Source organism: Microcebus murinus, chromosome 9 (assembly GCF_040939455.1).
Source record: "Microcebus murinus isolate Inina chromosome 9, M.murinus_Inina_mat1.0, whole genome shotgun sequence".
NCBI classification, from domain to species: Eukaryota; Metazoa; Chordata; class Mammalia; order Primates; family Cheirogaleidae; genus Microcebus; species Microcebus murinus.
In genome coordinates this window covers 71,663,629-71,684,340 of record NC_134112.1, presented here as the reverse complement: position 1 = coordinate 71,684,340, position 20,712 = coordinate 71,663,629, and the positions used below count along the sequence as shown (strand labels likewise).

Sequence of the window (20,712 nt, the reverse complement as noted above, 5' to 3'; positions counted from 1 at the left end):
CCACTAATGATAACTTTGACTTTACATGCAAACTTTAAGTAAAATATCAACAATAAAATTTATTTTTAAAAGGTTCTAAGATTATATTACTTTCTAATTCTTCTTAGCACATTTCTAATTGTATAAGCTAAAATTAAAAATACATTTTTCCCTGAATACTGTTCAGTACATTCTCTGCTTAACCCCATTTAAGCTTGTCATTTAATTTTTATGTAATGCAATTAATGAGATTTTTATGTACAGAGATTTCACTAGGAATACATGGCAAATATTTTCATTCTTAGGAAAGATGAGCTACATTTTACCATCACCACTTTCTTTCTATATCTTCACTCAAACTTTGCTCATTCCTTTGATATAGCATAGGACTGAAATTGCTGATGTATTGTACATGGCTTCATTCTTACTCAATTTTATTCTCATTCTCTCTCTGAAATATAAATATATATTCATTGTGCATTTATAGTCTGTTCTGAAATTAACATTGCAATAAATGTGTATAGTTCATATACAGCATTTGGCGACCTGGAAATATTCTTACATGGTCTTGGACTTGAACATATGACAGATTTATTAAAGGTATGACTTTTTATAACTTCCAATGAGTTATGTATAAATGTTTATTTGTTGGCTAACATTAAATATTAATTCATAAGCATACCTATGAATGAGCGCCAATTCACTTTTTTCTATAATTTGTAGAATATCCCATTTTAAACTTGTAATAACCATTTCAAAAATTTATTATTCTAGAAGTTTACATAAATTAGAATCTGGCCAGATTAAACAGCTTTTACCCACTGCCTAATGCCTACAAACACCTAAGCCCTTAGTTTGTTTTTGCAGTTGCTGATCTTCCTGCTAGAATATTAGAGGAAGAACGGTTTTAAACCAAATACACCTGATATCAGATCTTGCTGTAATGTTTATTCACTGAAATATGTTAGTTAAATATCTCTTTTTTTTCATAAGGACAGTAATACCTAGTGTAGGGTTGTCTTGCAGGTTAAATTAGATCATATGCCAAGCACTTTAAGCATACATTATGGGATTTGAGTAGATGACAATTACTATCAGCTAAGTGGGGATACTGAAGCAATAAAGCATTATTTAAGACAGACATCTCATAGGAGTGTGCACATTCTGTTCAAATATTTCAGAATTGGGTTTCATTGTACAATCTTGAAATTTCCATTAGGAGAAATTGTGAGTAAAAATACATGTTATTGATGGTTTAATGTGATATAGTCAGAAATATAAAATATTCATAAAACACTTCTGTCAGATTTTATAGAACTTCTTTTCTTTTTATGTATACAAATATGAATGGTAATTATTTTCTTTGAATCTGGAAAACTAGCTATGTTTGTACTTTTTTAGGTGAATATAGGTATTATGATACTACTATCTATTCAATAGTATAGTTCTGTATATACATATGCTATTCCCTTTAGAAAGTTGGAAGTTGTTAGGAGTAGAGCATATAACTGACTAACTTACGTACACTTGCCTACTGCCCCTTCTACTATTTTATTTATGTGGAAAGGTAGCATTTTTTCCCTTTTCTACAGGAAAAGGATATAACTTTAAGACACCTTTTGACCATGAGGAAAGATGAATTTACAAAGGTTAGTATCAAATTCAAAGACTCCAGCAAAGACTCCAGCAAACTCTTTGATGTTTTCTAAATTGTGGATGTTTTTATTTTCTTTTTTAAAAATCCTAGGGCTACAGACTGTGATTAATCTTTTGCTAAGTTCTTGACTAGATGTGATTGTGGATAGCCATATCTAAAATCTTGTGTTACAGTATTAAGTTACTTTAAGAACATATAAAGACTTAAAGTTGTGGGTTTTTTCTTCAGATTGTCATGAAATCTCAACTATAACTGGTGCTTTATTTCCAAATGTGAAATAGATTTGTAAAACAGGCTACTTAGAAATAAGAGATAATTTTTTTATATGTGGGTATGAACATGTGTCTTCCAAATACTGCCTTTTGCTTGGTTCTCAAACCATTAAGACCTATTATTTTGCCATCTAGTATTAAGTAACCAATAGCTGTGAAAAGTATGAGATACTTTGATAAATAGAATACTTAAAAAGCAGTGATCTTGCTGCACAAACACAGGTTTCAGTTGGAACCTAAAATCTTTAGTTTCACTAAAAATCAAAATATGCATACTACTTAACTAAATCCAAAACAGAAAATTTAGTTTAATACTAAAGGTAAAATACAGACAAAAAGAGGGCTTGATTCCTACTTATTACTGATAATATTTGAAATAATATCTTGAAAATTGTTTTATTGTGGTTTTTGAAAGATTTTATATTAAAATCTAGTCATTTGTTTGAGAATCTATCACAATTGTTATATACTATAAAAAATTGACTGTAGTCCCCATGTATCTAAATATTTTAATGATGTAACTAATCTTGTCAATCACAGTTACAAGCAAACTATATGTTCTTTAGTATATTTGTTGTTTTTCCAATATGGATCTATTTTTTCAAGATGTGGATTCGTCAAGTAGAAAATATGTTTAGCAATTTTGAATATTAAATTATTTTAGTTTAACTACCTTACTGCACTTTAAAATTATTTCTACTTAGAATGGCATTACCAATAAAGATCAGCAGAAAATTCTGTCTGCTCTTAAAGAACTAGAAGTAGAAGAAATAAAATTTGGAGAGTTACCTGAAGTGGCAAAGTTGGAAATAAGGTAATAACTTACTGGTTTACATTAATATTGTCTAGAACCAAGTATTCTTTTTTAGTTTAATTTGATAATTTCTGAATCCTTTTACTTGATACCATCATTTTTCCAGAGAATTTGGATTTTGGAATATACTGAGTTCTAAAATGCGATGCACTTTATAAAGTCAATTTTTATAAAGTCATTTTACCAAGAAGCAAAATAATACATCTTCTTGTTAACTCACATGGAAACATTTTTGTTTTATTTTTTTCATTGCACCTTGCTAGATTGAACTATATAAGAGATCCCATGCTTTTCATAGTATACCTTTTACTCTTTAAATCATTTAAATTAAAAATTCAACGTAGTAATATTTTTGTTTGGGGCAATAAGGAAGCATTTCTCATGAAGGTCAGCTCTATTTTTAGCCTTGCAGAATGAGAAATTATGTTATCAATATATAAGGTTAGCATCTAATATTATAAACTTCACAAGCACTGATTATTAATAATCCAAAATCTATTTTGAAAATGATATTTGATTTTATTAATGTATTGCAGAACTGTACATGATTTTTTTTAACTTTTTATTTTGAAATAATTATAGATTCATAGGCTATTTCAAAGCAATGTACAGGGTGATAGCATGCACTTTTCACCTAGGTTCAGTGTTAATATCTTGTATTACTGTCAAAACCCGAATATTGACATTGGTATAATCCACCGAGTTTATTAATGTTTCACCAGTTATACATGTACTCACTTGTGTGTATGTATATATAACTTTGTGCAATTTTATCACATGGGTAGCTTCATGTAACCACTACCACTATCAAGGTACTTAACATACCTTTACTGCAAGACTCCCTCATACTGCTGCATTATAGCCACATCCATCCCTCTCTCATTCCAACCCATACCAAACAATAATTTGTTCTCGATCTTCATAATGATGTTATTTCATAAATGTTATATAAATAGAATCATAAAATATGTATCCTTTTGACATTGTCTGCTTTCAGTCAGCCTAATTTCCTTTAAGTTGATCAGGGTTGTTGCATGTATCAATATAGTAGTTCATTCCTTTTAATTGCTGAGTAGTATTCCATGGTATGTATATACCATAGTTAGTTTAACCATTTACCCATTGAAGAACATTTGAGTATATTTTAGTTTTTGGTTATTCCAAATAAAGTTGCTATGAACATTTATTTACAAAATTCTGCTAGAAAAGAAGTTTTCATTTCTCTGGGATAAATGCCTAAGAGGACAATTGCTATGCTAGGTTGTATGGTAGTTGCATATTTAGTATTTTTTAAAACTGCCCAACTGTTTGCCAGAATGGCAGTACAATGAGTGATCCAGTTTCTCTCCATTCTCACCAGCATTTGGTGTTGGCACCATTTTTTAAAGCCATTCTGATAGTATGTTGTGATAGTTTGTTGTGATTTTATTTGCATTTGCCTAATGGCTAATGATGTCGAACAGTTTTTCATGTCTTATTTGCCATCTGTATATCCTGTTTGTTGAAATGTCTAACAATGTCTTTTGCCCATTTTCTACTGGAATGATGTGGGCATTGTCTACATTCAAGTCTTTTGTTGGATATGTGATTTGAAAATATTTTTTCCTAGTCTATAATTTTTCTTTTCATTTTCTTAGAGGTGTCTTTCACAGAGAAAATTTTTTATTTTGATGAGGTCTAATTCCTCTTCTTTTATTCTTTTTCAAAATTGTCTTGGCTATTCTAGGTCCTTTTTCTTTTCATATACATTTTAGAAAAAGATGAGAATTTTTATAGTAATTGATTCATCTTATTGATTAGGCAGAATTAACAACTATATTCTACTAATTCATAAACTCAGATATCTCTAAAAGTTTTAGGTTTTGTTTTATTTCATCAGTATTTTGTAATTTTAATTACACAGATCTTGTACATATTTTGTTAAATTTATACCTAAGTATTTTATTTTCTTTGGAGCAATTATCAGTGGTATTGATTTTTTAATTTTGATTTTATGTACAGTTGATTTTTGTGTCTTGATCATAAATCCTTCAACCTTACTGAACTCACTTATTAGTTCTAGGAGCTTTTATTTGTAGATTCTTTGAGATTTTCTACATAGATAATTAGGTAGTCTGCAAAAAGGTTAATTTCTTCTTTTATAATGTGTGTCTTTTATTTGGGTTTTTTTGTTTGTTTGTATTTTGCCTCATTCAGTGAGCAGAACTTCCAGTACTATATTGGATAATAGTAGTGGATAGTAGACATTCTTGCCTTGTTCCCAACCTTAAAGGGAAACCATTCAGTTTTTTTACCATTAGCTATGGTGTTAGCAGTAAGGTTTTTGTAGATTCTCTTTATCAGATTGAGGAAATTCTGCTGTATTCTTATTTTTCTGACAGTTTTATGGTCTTGGTTGTTGAATTTTTTCAAATGTGTTTCCTATGCCAATTGATATGATCATATGACTTTTTATTTAGCCTGTTGATATGGTAGATTATATTGTTTTTTAACTACTGAACCAGCCTTACATACCTGGGATTAATTCCATGTGATTGTGTTTTATTATTATTTTTATGTGTTGTTGGATTTGACTTGCCAGTATTTTGCTAAGGATTTTTGCATCTAAGTTCATGAGAAATATTACACCATAGGTTTGTTTTTTATATTTTGTCTAGTGTTGGTATTAGGGAAATGCTGGCCTCACAAAATGAGTTGGGAAGTATTCCCTTCTCTTTTATTTTCTGGAAGAAATTGTATAGAATTGATGTTAATTATTCTTTAAACATTTTATAGATTTCTTCAGTGAAACCATTTGGGCCTGGAGATTTTTAGGAAGGAACTCTTAAAATGCAAATTCAATTTCTTTAATGGTTATAATATTCAAGTTTTATCTCTTTTATGTTTTAATTTCATTGATTTCTGCTGTTATTCTATTGTTTCCCTCCTACTTGTTTTGAATTTGTTTTGATCTTCCTCTAGTTTCTTGGAGTAGAAGTATAGATTATTTGCAACATTTTTTCTTATATAAGTATTTAGTATTTCATATTTCCCTTTCAGCACTGCTTTAGTTGCATGTCACAATTTTTTTGTTTGTGTGTTTGTTTTTTGAGACAGGGTCTTATTGTCACCCAGGCTATAGTGCAGTGGTGCAATCACAGCTCACTGCAGCTCAAACTCTGGGGCTTACGCAGCTCTCCTGCCTCAGCTTCCAGAGTAGCTGAGACTACTGGGCAGTACCACCACGACTGTCTTATTTTTCTATTTTTTGTAGACATAGGGTCTCACTATGTTGCTTATGCTGGTCTCAAACGCCTGGCCTCAAGTGATCCTCCTGTCTTGGCCTCCCAAAGTGCTAGGATTACGGGCATGAGCACAGTCAGTGCCTGGCTGTGTTCCACAAATTTTGATATGTTATGTGGTCATTTTCATTCACTTCAGTGTATGTTTTTATTTTCTTTGAGATTTCCTTTTTGACCTATGGATTATCTAAATAATAGATAATATATGGTGTTTAGTTTCTACATGTTTGGAGAATTTCCTGTTGTCTCTCTGCTATTCATTTCTACTTTGGTTCCATTTTGGTTAGAGAAAATACTCTGATTTCCAGGGCTCAATAGCTCTATGTGACTGGTGGCTAAATGGAGATCTAGAGAATCAAGATTGATTTTAAAGGTTTTGACAGGTTGAAGCAAATCCCCCCAACTTAATAGGATTAAATTTAATAAGAATAAATGGAAAGTCTAAGATTAACTAAATTACTATAAGATGGATGAGACCTAACTTAATACACCTGAAGAATCACTAAGGCTTTTAGTTGATTATTAATATTAACTCAATTTAGGTTAGAAGTGTCACACGACTAGTGGTGAAACGCTAGCACTCTTAGACTGCATTAATAGGAATATAATGTATAGGAAATGAATAAGGTAATAGTTTCATTGTACATAATACATACAGCTAAAAGTTTTTTGTTTATGGAAGGAATTTAAACATTGAATAAATTAGAAAACCTGTAAGGCCTCTTCTGCATTTTAGATTATATGATTGTTCAGTAATTTTCATAAATATTTTTATATATAGACATTCCCCATAGTAAAAACACCTAGATTTTAGCATCCTAAATAACTCATAGTAATTGTTTTCTTTCCACTAACTAGGTTATTTTGAATTTCCCTCACTTAGCAATACCACCTGATAACCAACCTATGACTTTTTTTTTTTTTCTATGACTTTTTTTTTTACAGTGGCTTTTTCCACCTTTGGAAATTTGTACATCAAATATGTTTTCTCTCACTCTTTGCCTCCTCATTGCACCTGATCAGGTTAATTACATCTTACCCTCATTTGCTTATATAAGTTTCTCCTCTGTCTGTTCTATTCTTTTCTTTTCCCCACTGGAGACAGAGTCTCACTCTGTTGCCCAGGCTGGAGTACAGTGGCCTCATCACAGCTCACTGCAACCTTGAATCTCTGGACTCAGGTGATCCTCCTGCCTCAGCTTCCGGAGTAGCTGGAACTACAGACGTGCACCACCACACCTGGATAATTTTTCTATTTTTTGTAGAGAGGGTCTCACTCTTAGGCTGGTCTCAAACTGGCCTCAAGCTGTCTTCCCACCTCAGCCTCCCAGAGTGCTGGGACTACAGGCATGACCCACTGTGCCAAGCCCTGTGTGTTCTTTCAATGCTTAGGAAACTCTCTTTCCCTCCTCCTTTTGGTTTCATATGGGTCAAAAAGTAACCATTATCACAGGGACTAAATATAGGAATAATGCCTGTGCAGAGGACAAATAACATTTTTTGCCTCCAGAGCTATTAAAAATACATGCAAGTTCTCTGTAAGAAATCCTCACAAATATTTTTCTATTTCCTGATTCCTCTAATTTTACTTTTAATACCAGCTTAGTATTATTTTCTAATTTTTCTTTTTTTATTTGATTTAAGAGTATGGCAATAATTGTATTTTTCCATTGACAATATAGGTACTGTTTTTTATTTTAACATATTCCAGTTTGATTTTTTCCCCAGAAATAATGTTATAAATGAGGATTATATATCTAAGGTAAAAGTACCACTCATGTTAGTGGAGACTTAGTTTCTATATAATGTGTTTTTAAAACATATTGGGGATTGATTATAACCATGATTAGTACTAGTGGTTCTCATACCTGGCTAAGTTATCAAGATGACCCAAGGAGGTTGGTATATGTATTAGCCATGTTATCTATTGCCTGGGACATACTATATAGACATATTTTGTTGAGTAAATGGATAAATGAGTCAATTAATTATAATATCCTATAAAATGTAATCCTTACATTACAAATATAATAGTATCATCACTAGTACAGCCTATCCAAAACTAACATTCTAACTACACTGAACATTAAACACACAAACAATGGATTTCTGAACCATTTAAGAATTTAGAAAAGTCTTCCAGTGGATAATTTAGATGATCCTGATTTCTTAAAAACTTTATTGCCTAGTTTAGACATTTCCCATAGTAAAATTCCCCATTAATCCTATTTCTCCATTTTCTTAACATATCTTCTTATAATAGGAAAATCTGTATTCAAAATAATGCCTCATCACTGTTTCACAATAATATTATAGCCCCTAAGTATTTAAATGCATTGTGAAGGATTTTGGTTGTGAGGATTTAGAATCAGCAAACCTTTTTGAATATATTTGTTCATTTTCTTTACTTTTTTTATTGTTGTTTCTATGAAGGAATATTCTAAGTTCTACATGACTGACTTGCAAATTAAATATTTTAATGTAACTTATTTGAATGATGGCAGAGTTGCCTGTATGAATTTACTCTGTGAGATTTAACAGACTTAAAGAATGTGCAGAATCCTGAATGGTTCACTTATTAAACCTGCTGAATTTTTTAAAAAATAAAACTGGCAGACATATATTCCAGGAATTTGACCTCGTTATTAAATCACAGACTTTGTTTACATGCTGTTATGGAAAAGGTTTTACTTCCCATTTGTTCAAAGTCATTCTTTAAAGAAGAAATTAGTCATTAAGTCATAAGAAAACTAACAGCAGGAAAACTTGAACTGATTGATTATAATCTCCTTGTGATGTGACTTCAACAATTTAGCTACTGATTTATTTTAAGATGCTTTTCTTCTATGTGTCAGAATTTTCTAAAATAATCTGTTAAAAGAATGCATATGCACACTACATTTACTTTTTTTCTGTCTTAGTATGTTTGTAGAATTAAAGAACGCAATTTAAAAATGTTAATAACTGTCTCATTACAACTTTGAGATATTTCAAACAGAAATAATAAATTTTCATCCATGTCTTGAAATTTTCAGAGATTTCTGTCCAGACCTTTTTGTTTGCGCTCTCAGCTACCTAACATCCACTTAATGTGTCAAAAGCATCTCAGAATTATGTTCATCAAAGAAAATGCTTCTCCCCTAAAAAGGAAACTCTATATAGATATAAAATTTTACATAAAAATATATTGTTCACATCTATTATTTATAAAATTACATTCTAAAATTGCAAACCCTAAACATTTAACCTCAGGGACATGGTTGCATTACACTGCATCAATATAATTATTTTGTCCATCATTAGAATTATTTTGAAACTTAATGTCATAGGAAAATACTCATGATAAGTATAAAAGGCACAATATAAAATGGCATGTGAAGTATAATGTCAGTTATATTAATATATATCTATAGGAAAAATACTGGAAGAAAATGTATATTATAAGAAAATATTCTGGCAGAAAATAGTACTAGTCCTTATCTTTGTGTGATAAGATTGTTGATGATTTTAACTTTTTCCAGATATTCTACAATGAGCACATAATACCCTTATTTATCGTACCTTTATTTAAAGTATAAATTTAATCTTAATATTTTATTTCAATTTTTTAAAATACAGTTTGTTGTAGTTTGCTTACACTTTGTTATGCTCTAGTAACAAATAACTTCTAAATCTCAGTCACTTATAACAACCAACTTTCTTGATCACCTATATAATGGGTCAGCTACAGTGACTCTCCTTGTTATTCTGAGAGGAGGCTGGAGGAACAGTCCCAATCCAGGACATACTGTTCTCATGACAAAGAGAAAAGAGAGATGGCAGGATCAGTCATTGCCTCTTTAAGCTTCTGTTCAAAAGTTACACAGTCATTTCGAATTATATTTTATTTGCCAAAGCAAGTCACATGGTCAGGTCTCATATCTTTGGGGCATGAAGTATAATCCTCTGACAGGGAGGGGCCTAATAGTATTTAGCTCAGTAGAAAAGACATGATAATTTGATTAAATAATACAGTCTACCATAACTATGTCATATCTGCTTTTTTGAGTTCTTTAAATAAGTACAAAGTTATCAGGGCTGACATGTAAAGTTGTATAGGTTGTTTACTGTACAGTTCTAGTGAGGAGGCACCATTCACAGTGTATGATATGAATGGTACACTGTAGAGCTGTTTTGTGCAACTTGCCCATCCATATTCAGTGGTCCTGAAAATTATATGACAGAAGAAAGGTATATGTTTTCCTTTCTTTTATTAAGACTGTAATTTTGCTAGTAATATAATCTGCTTATTTGAGCTTATACGTTTATATTCCACTTAAATATTTGTGAGTCACCTATCTAGAATTACATGCTTACTATCAGTTAATATTTTGAATGGCAATTTCAATGGATCTTCATTTTCTTGAGCTCATAAAATTAAAAATGCATATATATGACATTAATGAATTACTCGTGGAGTAGTTATACTTTTTACTGATAGTAAGTAAAATTTGAATATTTAAAGAGCAATAAAACCTAAGTTATAAGTGTAGCTTATGTAAATATTACATGGAAACAAAAATTAATACAAGTAATCACTGCTGTTGCTTTGGCAGAAATATGTCTTATACTCTAAGTTCTTTTCTTTCTAGAGTAAAGGTCAGAAATAAAATAGAATAAAGAAAAATTAAATATATTAAAAATGCTTTTAAAAATAACCATTTTTTATTGCTAAATAGAACAAGAATTTACCTAAATTTTTTTATTTTCGGTTTTCTTTTTGAAAGCAACTACCAGGTACTTTTTGCTGTCAGTGACTTGATTATAATGTATTATGTTTATATTTTATAAAACTCTTAACTTTATTTTTCAACCTAATGGCTAAGAGAAAAAGACTTGTCTTAAATGAAAATACTATATATGTCCTAGTAATGTATCTTAGAGAAAAGTTTGCTATTAGTTTCATTGGAGGCTGAACTTGCTTGCTTTTTATAACTTTTCCTTCTAGAAGTAGTATGAAAGAAACTTTGTATAATGTGTAGTCAAAACTTCTATATATAAGAATTTGTATTTGGACTCAGAAGTACCTTTTGGACCCAAATGAGTAGTTTTCATTGCAGTTTTATTTTGGTATATACTATTAAAGGACTCTCCAGAAAGGCCAACTTCCAATATTAATGATCTACTTAATTTTTGTCATTCTGCTAGAGTGTAACATCTTATGGTTATTGTATTCCCATATTTATTATCCATTCAAATTTTATTTTTTTCTTTTTCACTGAATTGCCTGTTCATATCCTTGGCCAGCTTTTCTTTTGGTTGTGTTAAGTTTCTTTGTAGCTTCTACTGTAAATTGGCTTCTGTCACAGAAACTAATCTAGACACCAGTGTCTCCTCATTGCCAAAAGCAGTATACTTATCTTATTTAATGTGTTTAATATTTTCCTTTTTGAATCCATTCCCTTCATTGCCATTGATAACAACCCTTAACTCCTGATTTTCTTCTATTTCACAGGCTACTTTTTCTTTAATGGCTTTTTTGTTCCATCCCTATCAACTATCCCCTCTTTACAGTATGTCCTGTGGTCTTCATGACCATAGTCATGGTCTTTATGACCATAGATCTCTATTTCTAACAAAATCATGGACATTTCTAATACTACTGTGATTTGCACTTACGTTCACAATTGAAGGAAAGACCGAATTTTGGTTAGAGATAAATGAAATAAAAATGTAATTTTTTCCCAATGAGATTCATTGACCCTCTGAGTTATATCTAGCCTCATGAGTGTTTAAAGCCTGGGATAAATACCCCTGCAAGACCTGCATTTCTACTGCTTACTAATTGTTGCCACCTGCATGTCTCATCATCATTGCAGTCATCGTAATTAAGTTTGCTGGAACGCCAGCTGGGTGCTAGACAGTGCTAGGTACTTTATGTCCATCTCCTACAGTCCTCCTGATAGTCCTGTTGTCTCCATTCTAGAGATATGTAAACATTTGGCTCAAGATTAGGCTTGCCCAAGATCATAAACCTAATAAGTGTGGGAGCTGATTCCAAATTGAGGTTGGCTCTTTACTCAAGAGTCTGTGCTTTTAATTATTGTGCCATAATGTTTTCTCTTTATCCCACTGCCTTCCCCACCACCCACCTGCAAATTCAATTCCCAGCTTAGTGCCACCACCTTCCATTGAAAGCAAAAACATCTGAGAAGAATTGTTTTCTTTCACATGCAATCCATCATGATGTTTTTCAATTTCTTCTCCTAAAGGTTTCTAAACCACCACTCTTCATCCTTCCCCCAGTGAGACTGTTACTGCCAGATCCTTAATTTAAACTTTTCTTTATCATCTCATGGATGGAATTTTCCACGAGTCTCCTAATTATTCTCTCTACTTCCATTTTGTGTTCCATTGATCCACACCATTTCTTAAGTAAATGTTCTCATTTCTTAAATTCTGATTTTTTACTTTTTTGTTCAAAATCCTTTAGTAACTATATTATCAAAAAGATAAAATCCAATTCCTTAGTATGTCACAAAACTTCCTTTAATAAATGGTTATATCCAACTTCTTCTCTCACTTTCCATAATTTGTACTTTAGTTATACCTTAGTGACCTCCTATCCTTGTACTTTTGTACTTGCTATTCTCTTTATCCAGAATCTCTTCTCTTCCTTGCCTACTTGTCAAATTTATTCTTCAACTGCAGCCTCAGTTCACATGTTTTCTCTATGAAGCACTTCTAATTATCTCTGTGAACCATTTCTAATTCCCTATTCCCACCATATTCTTTCTGAATGTTGGATGTCTCAAGTATAAACTAGGGTTAACAACATCTATCTTACAGGGGTTGTGTGAAGAATTAAAAGAAACAATAAATGTAAAATAGTGCAGTGTCTTCATATAGTAGGTACTCAAATATTGGTTTTTTCAGTCTTCTTTCTTCATGTATCCCTGTGAATACAATGTTATAATTATATGTCTGCATCTCATCCTAAACTTTAAGATCCTCAAGACTTGGGACTTGTTTTTCTTTTATACCCAATGCCTATTTCAGTACCTAATACTTAATAGCTATTACATAAATATTTTTAAAGAATGTAATTAATTTATGACTAAATTTTCAAGTAACTAACCTAGTAAAATGAAGTAAATTCCTCTAATTAGTGATTCTTCTTTGTTTCCCTTCTTTAGTGGTGATGAGTTCCTCAACTTTCTTCTGAAATTAAACAAACAGTGTGGCCATTTAATAACTGCTGTACAGAATATCATTACTGAGTTACCTGTAAATTCTCACAAGGTATTCTACAAAAGTTATTAAGTAAAGTCTGAATGCTGAAGAACATTCTATATAAGTTCATGATAATTCAATAAACAGTAAAATCTGGTAAAATTATATCATTTGTTCTATAAAATCACATGAGATCTAAATAAGTCAGTTTGTTTAATATTACTCATTTATATACTACTTAATTGAAAAATTTAATGTTCTTTTCCTCAAGAAAAAGAGAGTCACACCAAAAATTAAACTAATCTGTGTATTGAATTTACCATTTGTTCTTAAAGGGGATTTAATTGTTTAAAATATAAAGTGACAGGAGACCCAAGTGAAAGTTGAAACAAAACAGCATTTTGAGTGTTACTAAAAAATTATATAAATATAAAATTTTTTAATGAAGAAATTTTAAAAAGTGAAAGGGTAAGTGACCTGCAAAAGCAACTTAATTTTGTAGTTTTTTATGTGATTTGGTTTAAGCTATTTGTAGTGAAAATTTTTAAATGCACTTGTTTTCTAGTGATTTTTATATAACACTACTATGGGAATAATGTTATTTTTAAAACCTTCATGAATTAATTTGTTCACCATAAATAATATTAATCTCCATATAGAAAGTTATGTGTACATATTTAGGAAATACAGTCAGCAAGGTGATTCAATTGTATAAATAACTTATTTTTGATGTCAAGATATATCCTGAACAAAAAATCCTTTTTAGTTATGTAATTTAGTGTTTAAGAATGTTGTATAATCTTTGTGTATATAAAGTTGTGAAAAGTTGTTTCCCTTCTTTAAAATGTAGCTTTTGAAAATATTAACAGATAGTACTGGAATGGGCTTCTCCCCGGAATTTTACTTCAGTTTGTGAAGAACTCGTTAGTAATGTTGAAGATTTGAGTGAAGAGGTCCACAAACTAAAAGACTTAATTCAGAAGGTACATATTTAACATTAAAAAAAAGGGGGGGGGGGAAACTAAGGGAAATGATTTACAGCAAAAGATGGTAGACAATAAAGCAATTCTGATAAGTAATAGAATATTTAGACAAGTGGGAAAAGGATGGTTTCCAAAAGAAAAAATAAACATGGGAAACAAATTTTTTAGGTAAATAAAGAAGTGCCTACTAAAAGAATATGTCATTTTCATCTTTTCAGTTAGCAGGGAAAAATGTATTACTCTCCCCATTTCTAGTTAGAGTTCACCAAACTGATATTCTCATGTCAGACTATTTGCCAACCCCCCTCAAGAACAGTTTGACAAGGCATGCCAAGGACCATAAAAATATTTGTATCTTTTAATAATAGTGTGTTCCAAAACTATATGTACCATAAGTATCCTATACTAGGAAAATAATTTAGTAAATTATGATACACCTATGTTAAAGAAATCTGGAGCCAGTTGAAAAAGAATGAAAATCAAATATCAACTTGTTAAAGATAGGAAGTTATATTTGTGCATTATAACTTACATGTAAATATACATATGAAATAATACCAAAATGAAATATTTATTAGCTCTGTTAATGAGATGGGATTGTAGGTTAAATATTCCTTCTATTGTCTAGACTCTCTATATATTTTATAACTTAACTGTTTTTTAAAGAGTGTGAGCATTTTTGGTTCTCCTTTTATACACCTATAGAAGAAGTATATATCTGGATTTAAGGACAGGTAGATTTTTCCCCTTTAGAAAACTGGCTATAACAAAATCTAAGCTGCTGAAACAGTGACCTTTGGTGAAGGTTAGAAATAAAGAAAAACACTCAATTGACTAAAGAACTTCTGAATTCTTGTCTGTTTAATAAATAAATTTTATGTTTATAAAGCTTTGTGAAATACCTGATTTGAAAGTGAGATTATACTTTAAATTTCATAGCTTCAACCCTTAATTCACTTAATATTTTCATTAATATTTTATCAAACAAATTCTTTTCCTGAAAATAAATTTTATACATTTTCCAGGTTGTTAGTCTAGCTTTTAACATATGTTCAATCAGAAGAGTCTTAAAGTGAGAAATAAGGTATGAAGCAAATCCTACAAAATAATAGCTGGGAAAAGAAATTTTAAATGGGTAAATGGGCAATATGTTTCAGAAAAACTGGCATAACTCCTTTCCAAAGAAAGAAGCATCTTAGAAATTGTATTATCTCTGACAGTTATTCATTCAAAAAACATGAGTGCCTACCTGTAAGGCACCTGTGCTATGCAGCTAGATAGAGCCTGAACTTGCTGACAATAAAAAATTATAGCACCATTCATCTTCAGTACCTCCCATCTCCTCTAGAAGAATTGAAAAGCAAAATCGATTTTACTTAACATGGTGTATTTCATGGGGATCCATGGGAAATTTTGAAAGATTTGTGTAAAGATAATTTCCTGTAAAGCATCAACCTTTAATGCTTAGTGTAGGAAATTTCCTAAGACATATTTGCCTCAAGGTTGTTTACTAATTTTGTTTCTCCAAAACAAACTAAAAACATGAGGGTAGAGATGGGGGAATGTGGAGAAATGAGACAAAATTAGTGAGAACCAGATTTTTTTTAAAAATGAATGAAAGTAGGAAACTTTGTTATAGGGACTGACTGACTCTAACGCATAAACAATCCAATGAGATGCTGTAATATTTATTTTAATAATGCCTACCTATAAAGAAAATTTTCATCTTTAATCTTTAGCTAAGTAGAAGGCCTTCTTTTATGTGATCTTGTCTACCTAGAATTTATTTCTGTATAAGGACTAACCTTGAAAACACATTTATTGGTCTATAATAACGGCAGATACAGTTCTTTGGGTAGGAAAGTTTTCATTTTGGAGCAAGCTGGTGGATTGTTTTTTTCCATATTAGTGTTACATGAGTAGTAATCATCATGTGATTTGATTTACAGAATTATGAAGGTTGCTAGGTTTGGGAATATGGTATCATGCCTGTTAGGCTTATATTATTTCAGAATTTACCAATAATAACTGAAGGGAATTTTTTTAAAGAAACATATGTGTTATCACAGATAAGTGTATGGAGGTAACAGAGAGAGGGTGGGAGAGGTCAAGGCTAGACTTTAACACCACATCACTCTCTTTCAAACCAACACCCTGACAGGCTCTTGTCAGAAAGGGTCATTCTAAGAGTAATTGGTTAATAAAAGGAGTGACTGTCTCAGGATTCAGTAAATGGAGCATCAGTGTCAAAAAGGAATCTGTTGCTGAATGAAGCCATTTGGAAGTTAGACCAAGAATACAGTTTTAATGATATTGGCATTGAAGTATGTTTTTCTGGTATAAATTTAAAATTAATTTTGTCAGGCTTTTTTAATTAAATATTTACACTGTAGAATTTAGAAGTCATTATTCCTGCTAATGTTGAAAGTATATCACCACTCCAGCACAGGATGTTTCTAGTAAATATCACTCTATAAATGTGCCTGATTCTTTTTATCTCTCAAGGATCTTTAGTTTCTGCTTATTCTCTCTCCCACTTCACCCCAGCAACCATCTCTTTCTTCTCTTTTCTCTCTCTCTCACCCCGCCTTTTTCTCTCTGTCTATCTCTCTCTCTCTGTCTCTCTCTCTCTCTCACACACACACACACACACACACAGGGGTAGGGGGAGAAGAGTTTAGCAAGAAATTTCTATCTATGGGAATTTAGAAACTGGGTCATGTACTTTCATTGCTGAGAAGTGCTAAAAGAACCACTTAAGTTTTTGTTGACATTTGTTACTACAATTATATTTAAATAAAGTGTTAAACTTTTAGCATTAGCATCTGATGCTAAATATTTGCTAAATTCCATCTGTAGGTTTGCTACAGGAGTTCACTTTTTTTAAGACATTGATATTTTAATACAGAAGGAAATAAATATCAATTGTCATTCCTTGTGGGTAAAATAGAAACTTTAACATTAAAGAAACTTTGTCCCATGACATAAAAACACCATTTTAAAATGTGATAATCTATGAAAGAATTTATTTTTAATGTAAAACTAATAATTTATAATAATGGGATTCTGGTAAAAGGCAGACTGTCTTTTAAGACATATGTGTTCATTTTAAATCATCCATAGGACTCTTGAGTTGTCCACACCTAAATCAAGTCAGTTTAACAAAGATATTATTGTATTTTTTAAATCAAAGATTTTTTTTTCAGTGTATTATACATTAACTCTTTTTTTCCCCCCATACTAAATACTAGTTGCAAAATGAACGGGAAAATGATCCAACTCATATACCATTAATGGAAGAAGTATCTACATGGAATAGTAGAATTTTGAAGAGGACAGCTATTGCAGTATGCGGATTTGGGTTTCTTCTTTTCATCTGCAAGCTAACTGTCCAGAGAAAATACCCTAATATTTGTTTTTAAGTTATGTATGTATATCTTATTCAAACTACCCAGCAGTATTGATGGCTTTTAACCATTTGTGGTACAGTATAATTTCTTATTCTTTCCCAATATTCCATAAGAAAAATTATGACAACATAAAGCAGAGATTTTTTTTCTTTAGAAAGTAGTTTTGTCAGTTTGAATTAGAAATATAATTTATGCTTTTATGTTAATTTTGATCAAGCAGTAAATTATAAGTAATTCTTTAGTTTGAACATATGGCTCCAAATCACATTCAAAATAAAAGTTTCATCTAATATTCTTCAACATTTAAGAGTGTGCTCATTTGTCATAGTGAATCTTACAGAATTTGTGAAGTGTTCATAAACAGCTTTCTTTTAGTCCTTATTTGTTCCTTGTATTGCTACATGATAAGGAATTTTTATTAGATTTTTAAAGTTATAAGGAAATTATTAATTTTCCAAGTATTCCAGAGAATGCAGAGGATCAAGGTAAAATGTAAAAGGTTTTAATTATAGGTTAACTACTTAGGAGAAATATTTTAAATACAAAGTAAAAAAAGCAGAAAATTAGGGAATACTGTAGAAGGCACAAAGTACACTAGAGTTTTTTTTGTAAAGTACTTTTGGGAACATACAAGATACATTCTTAGGATATTATGAAAGTGAATAGCATTTGGCATATAATTTCTCATATCTAAAGTAATATAATATTTCTTTTTTCTAAAATCAAAATGATGTTCATATTTTAAAAGTAAAGGTAGGCCCAATTTAGCAGGGAAAATAGTATTTAAATCTTGCTTGACTTAGTGCCATACTTAATTAGATGCAGTTTATCTGCAGTTGTTTGAAAAGAAAGCATCAAGTAAAGGGAGAGAATTATGGAAAAGAAGAACAGTATAAGAAAACTATAATTAGTAGCAGTTTCTGTTCTTGCTCATACTAAAACAGCAAGATTTGAATCATCATTCTTTTTCTGAGAATATACTAAACCATGTATCATTGGAAAATAATCACACCATGAATTGGTGTCTGACATTTAACATAAGTGTTATATAGCTTTTTTTCCCCCTGATATCCCTCATTTAAATGAGTTCAAGACTTAGCACTAAACTGTAATATGGATAGGGGAATAGGTACTTCTTTTAAAAAAAAAAAAACACCCACTAGGGCTAGAGGCAAAATAAGTAGTTTTAACACAGATTGTGTTTCATTCTCAGCACAGCACTTGGGCAAATAGAAGTTATTTAATAAATATTAGTTCTAGTTTCCTTTAAGGAAAAAAAAAAAAAGGCACTCTAGGAAAATGATGGCCATACTACCAGATTGTGTATTCAGATGGTCTTTTCACCTCATTCATCTTAATGATAATGATGTTTCTTCTATTGGCTGGATGAGTCACTATTTTTTTCCTCTACGAAAACCAAACCATTTCTAAAATATTAGGACAAACCATGAATTTACAAGTCACTTCTTTTCCAAAAGGATTTGTCACAAAATTCCTTAAAATAATGATCTGCCTCAGAATGCTTCAAATATGATTAGCTATTCAAGTGGGCAAAATACTGTAAAGTCCATTACAGCTGCATATTCTGAATACATTTTTTATTCTGTTGACAAATATAGCGTGCATTTTAGATTACAGACAGAATAAGTAGGGCAGCATTTGTTGTGGTTAGGGAAAGTATTTCTTTGGGTAAAGTATCAATAGAATGAATAAGATTTCTCCTATGATTTAAAATTGGTTATTTTATCTAGAAGGGACCATAAGTCCCTTCCTACTCTGTGATTATCTGACCTCATGTTATCTTGGGGAAGGGGTAGTTAATGATTCTAGACTATTATTTCTTTTATAACAGATAACTCAATACAAATCATATTTTTCTCTTCTTAAAACAAATCCCATAGAGACTTCCCTGAACCACAGATAGAAATGTTGTCAACAAAGTTTTAATTCTATGCACTTGAAAGTAGTAAACTTTTTTTAATTAATTGGTATTTAGTTTATAATTAATCTGAATCAGAACAATGTTCCTATATCTTTGGGACAAATTTTGGAAGCCAAACAATTCATTATAAGCACCTGTTGGAATGTAAGCATTTTTCAGAAGAAGCAAGCTTCTTGACCCATATTGTCACTATCCTTAAGTGGAGTGCTTACCGCTGTTTGACAATCCTAATATTAATACATTTTCCTGGAATATACACTAACCTTTTCACTGGATAACTATTTTATACTGCTCTTTACTTAAACTCCAGAGACCTCCTCCCCATCTCACTTTTAAATGATGACCTTGTTGCTGCTTATTCCCCTGGGAAATAGCATCCATTAAAAAAGAACTTCCAAAATGGGTTTCCTCTAGTTAAGAGGTCAGCAAACATTTTTATATAAGGCCATATAATAAATATTTTAGACTTTGCAGGCCATATGGTCTCTGTTATAATTTCTTAGCACTGCTGTTGTAGCACAAAAGCAGCTATAGATAATACATAAATGAATGGATGTAGAGGTTATACAATAAAACTTACTGTGAAAAACATGTGATTGCCTGGATTTGGTCTACCAAGGTATAGTTTACCAACCCTAGTCTAATGTTACACAGATACAACTGGGTTTCTTTTTATTTTTATATGTTCTCTTTTAATCCTGGTAGTTTGCCCAGGGATTTATTGATTGTGATAGTATTTTCAAAGAATCAGCTTTTGAATTTGTTGGTCAACTACATTTTTAAATTTTTGTTTCATTAATTCCCACCTTTATTATTTCCTGTCTTAATTCTAAGTACTATAGCTTCATTACCATTCATTTTTAGATACTTTACATATATATTCCCTATTGTATTATTACAATATGTATGTGTTGATCATCATTTTGTAAATCATTTTCTAAAAAATTGATTTTGAAAAAATTGATAGAGATCTCAAGCTTACATTTCTGCAGCTTTCTATTTTAAAAATGTGGAAGTGGTATTGTTCAAAAATAAACTGTACTTTCAAAGATTATACTGTATTTATAAAGTACTGATAAAGAACTGTGTGTGTGTTTATAGGTATACACACACACATATACTTTGGCTGTTATCAGTGTATAGAAATGCTATCAGTAGATTT

The 20,712-nt window shown here is 30.9% G+C and overlaps 1 protein-coding gene across 1 annotated transcript in view; it reads left to right on the top strand.

Annotated features, from left to right (window-relative positions):
* ASZ1 (ankyrin repeat, SAM and basic leucine zipper domain containing 1) overlaps positions 1 to 17,992 on the top strand; it is a 44,853-nt gene extending 26,861 nt beyond the window's left edge. The window contains exons 8-13 of the mRNA XM_012761110.2: positions 504 to 579; positions 1,572 to 1,628; positions 2,613 to 2,722; positions 13,179 to 13,284; positions 14,085 to 14,198; positions 17,450 to 17,992. Of these exons, the coding sequence (XP_012616564.1) occupies positions 504 to 579; positions 1,572 to 1,628; positions 2,613 to 2,722; positions 13,179 to 13,284; positions 14,085 to 14,198; positions 17,450 to 17,620 (634 nt within the window). The 3' untranslated portion in view covers positions 17,621 to 17,992. The remainder of the gene's footprint in view (positions 1 to 503; positions 580 to 1,571; positions 1,629 to 2,612; positions 2,723 to 13,178; positions 13,285 to 14,084; positions 14,199 to 17,449) is intronic.
* Positions 17,993 to 20,712: the final 2,720 nt, after the last annotated feature.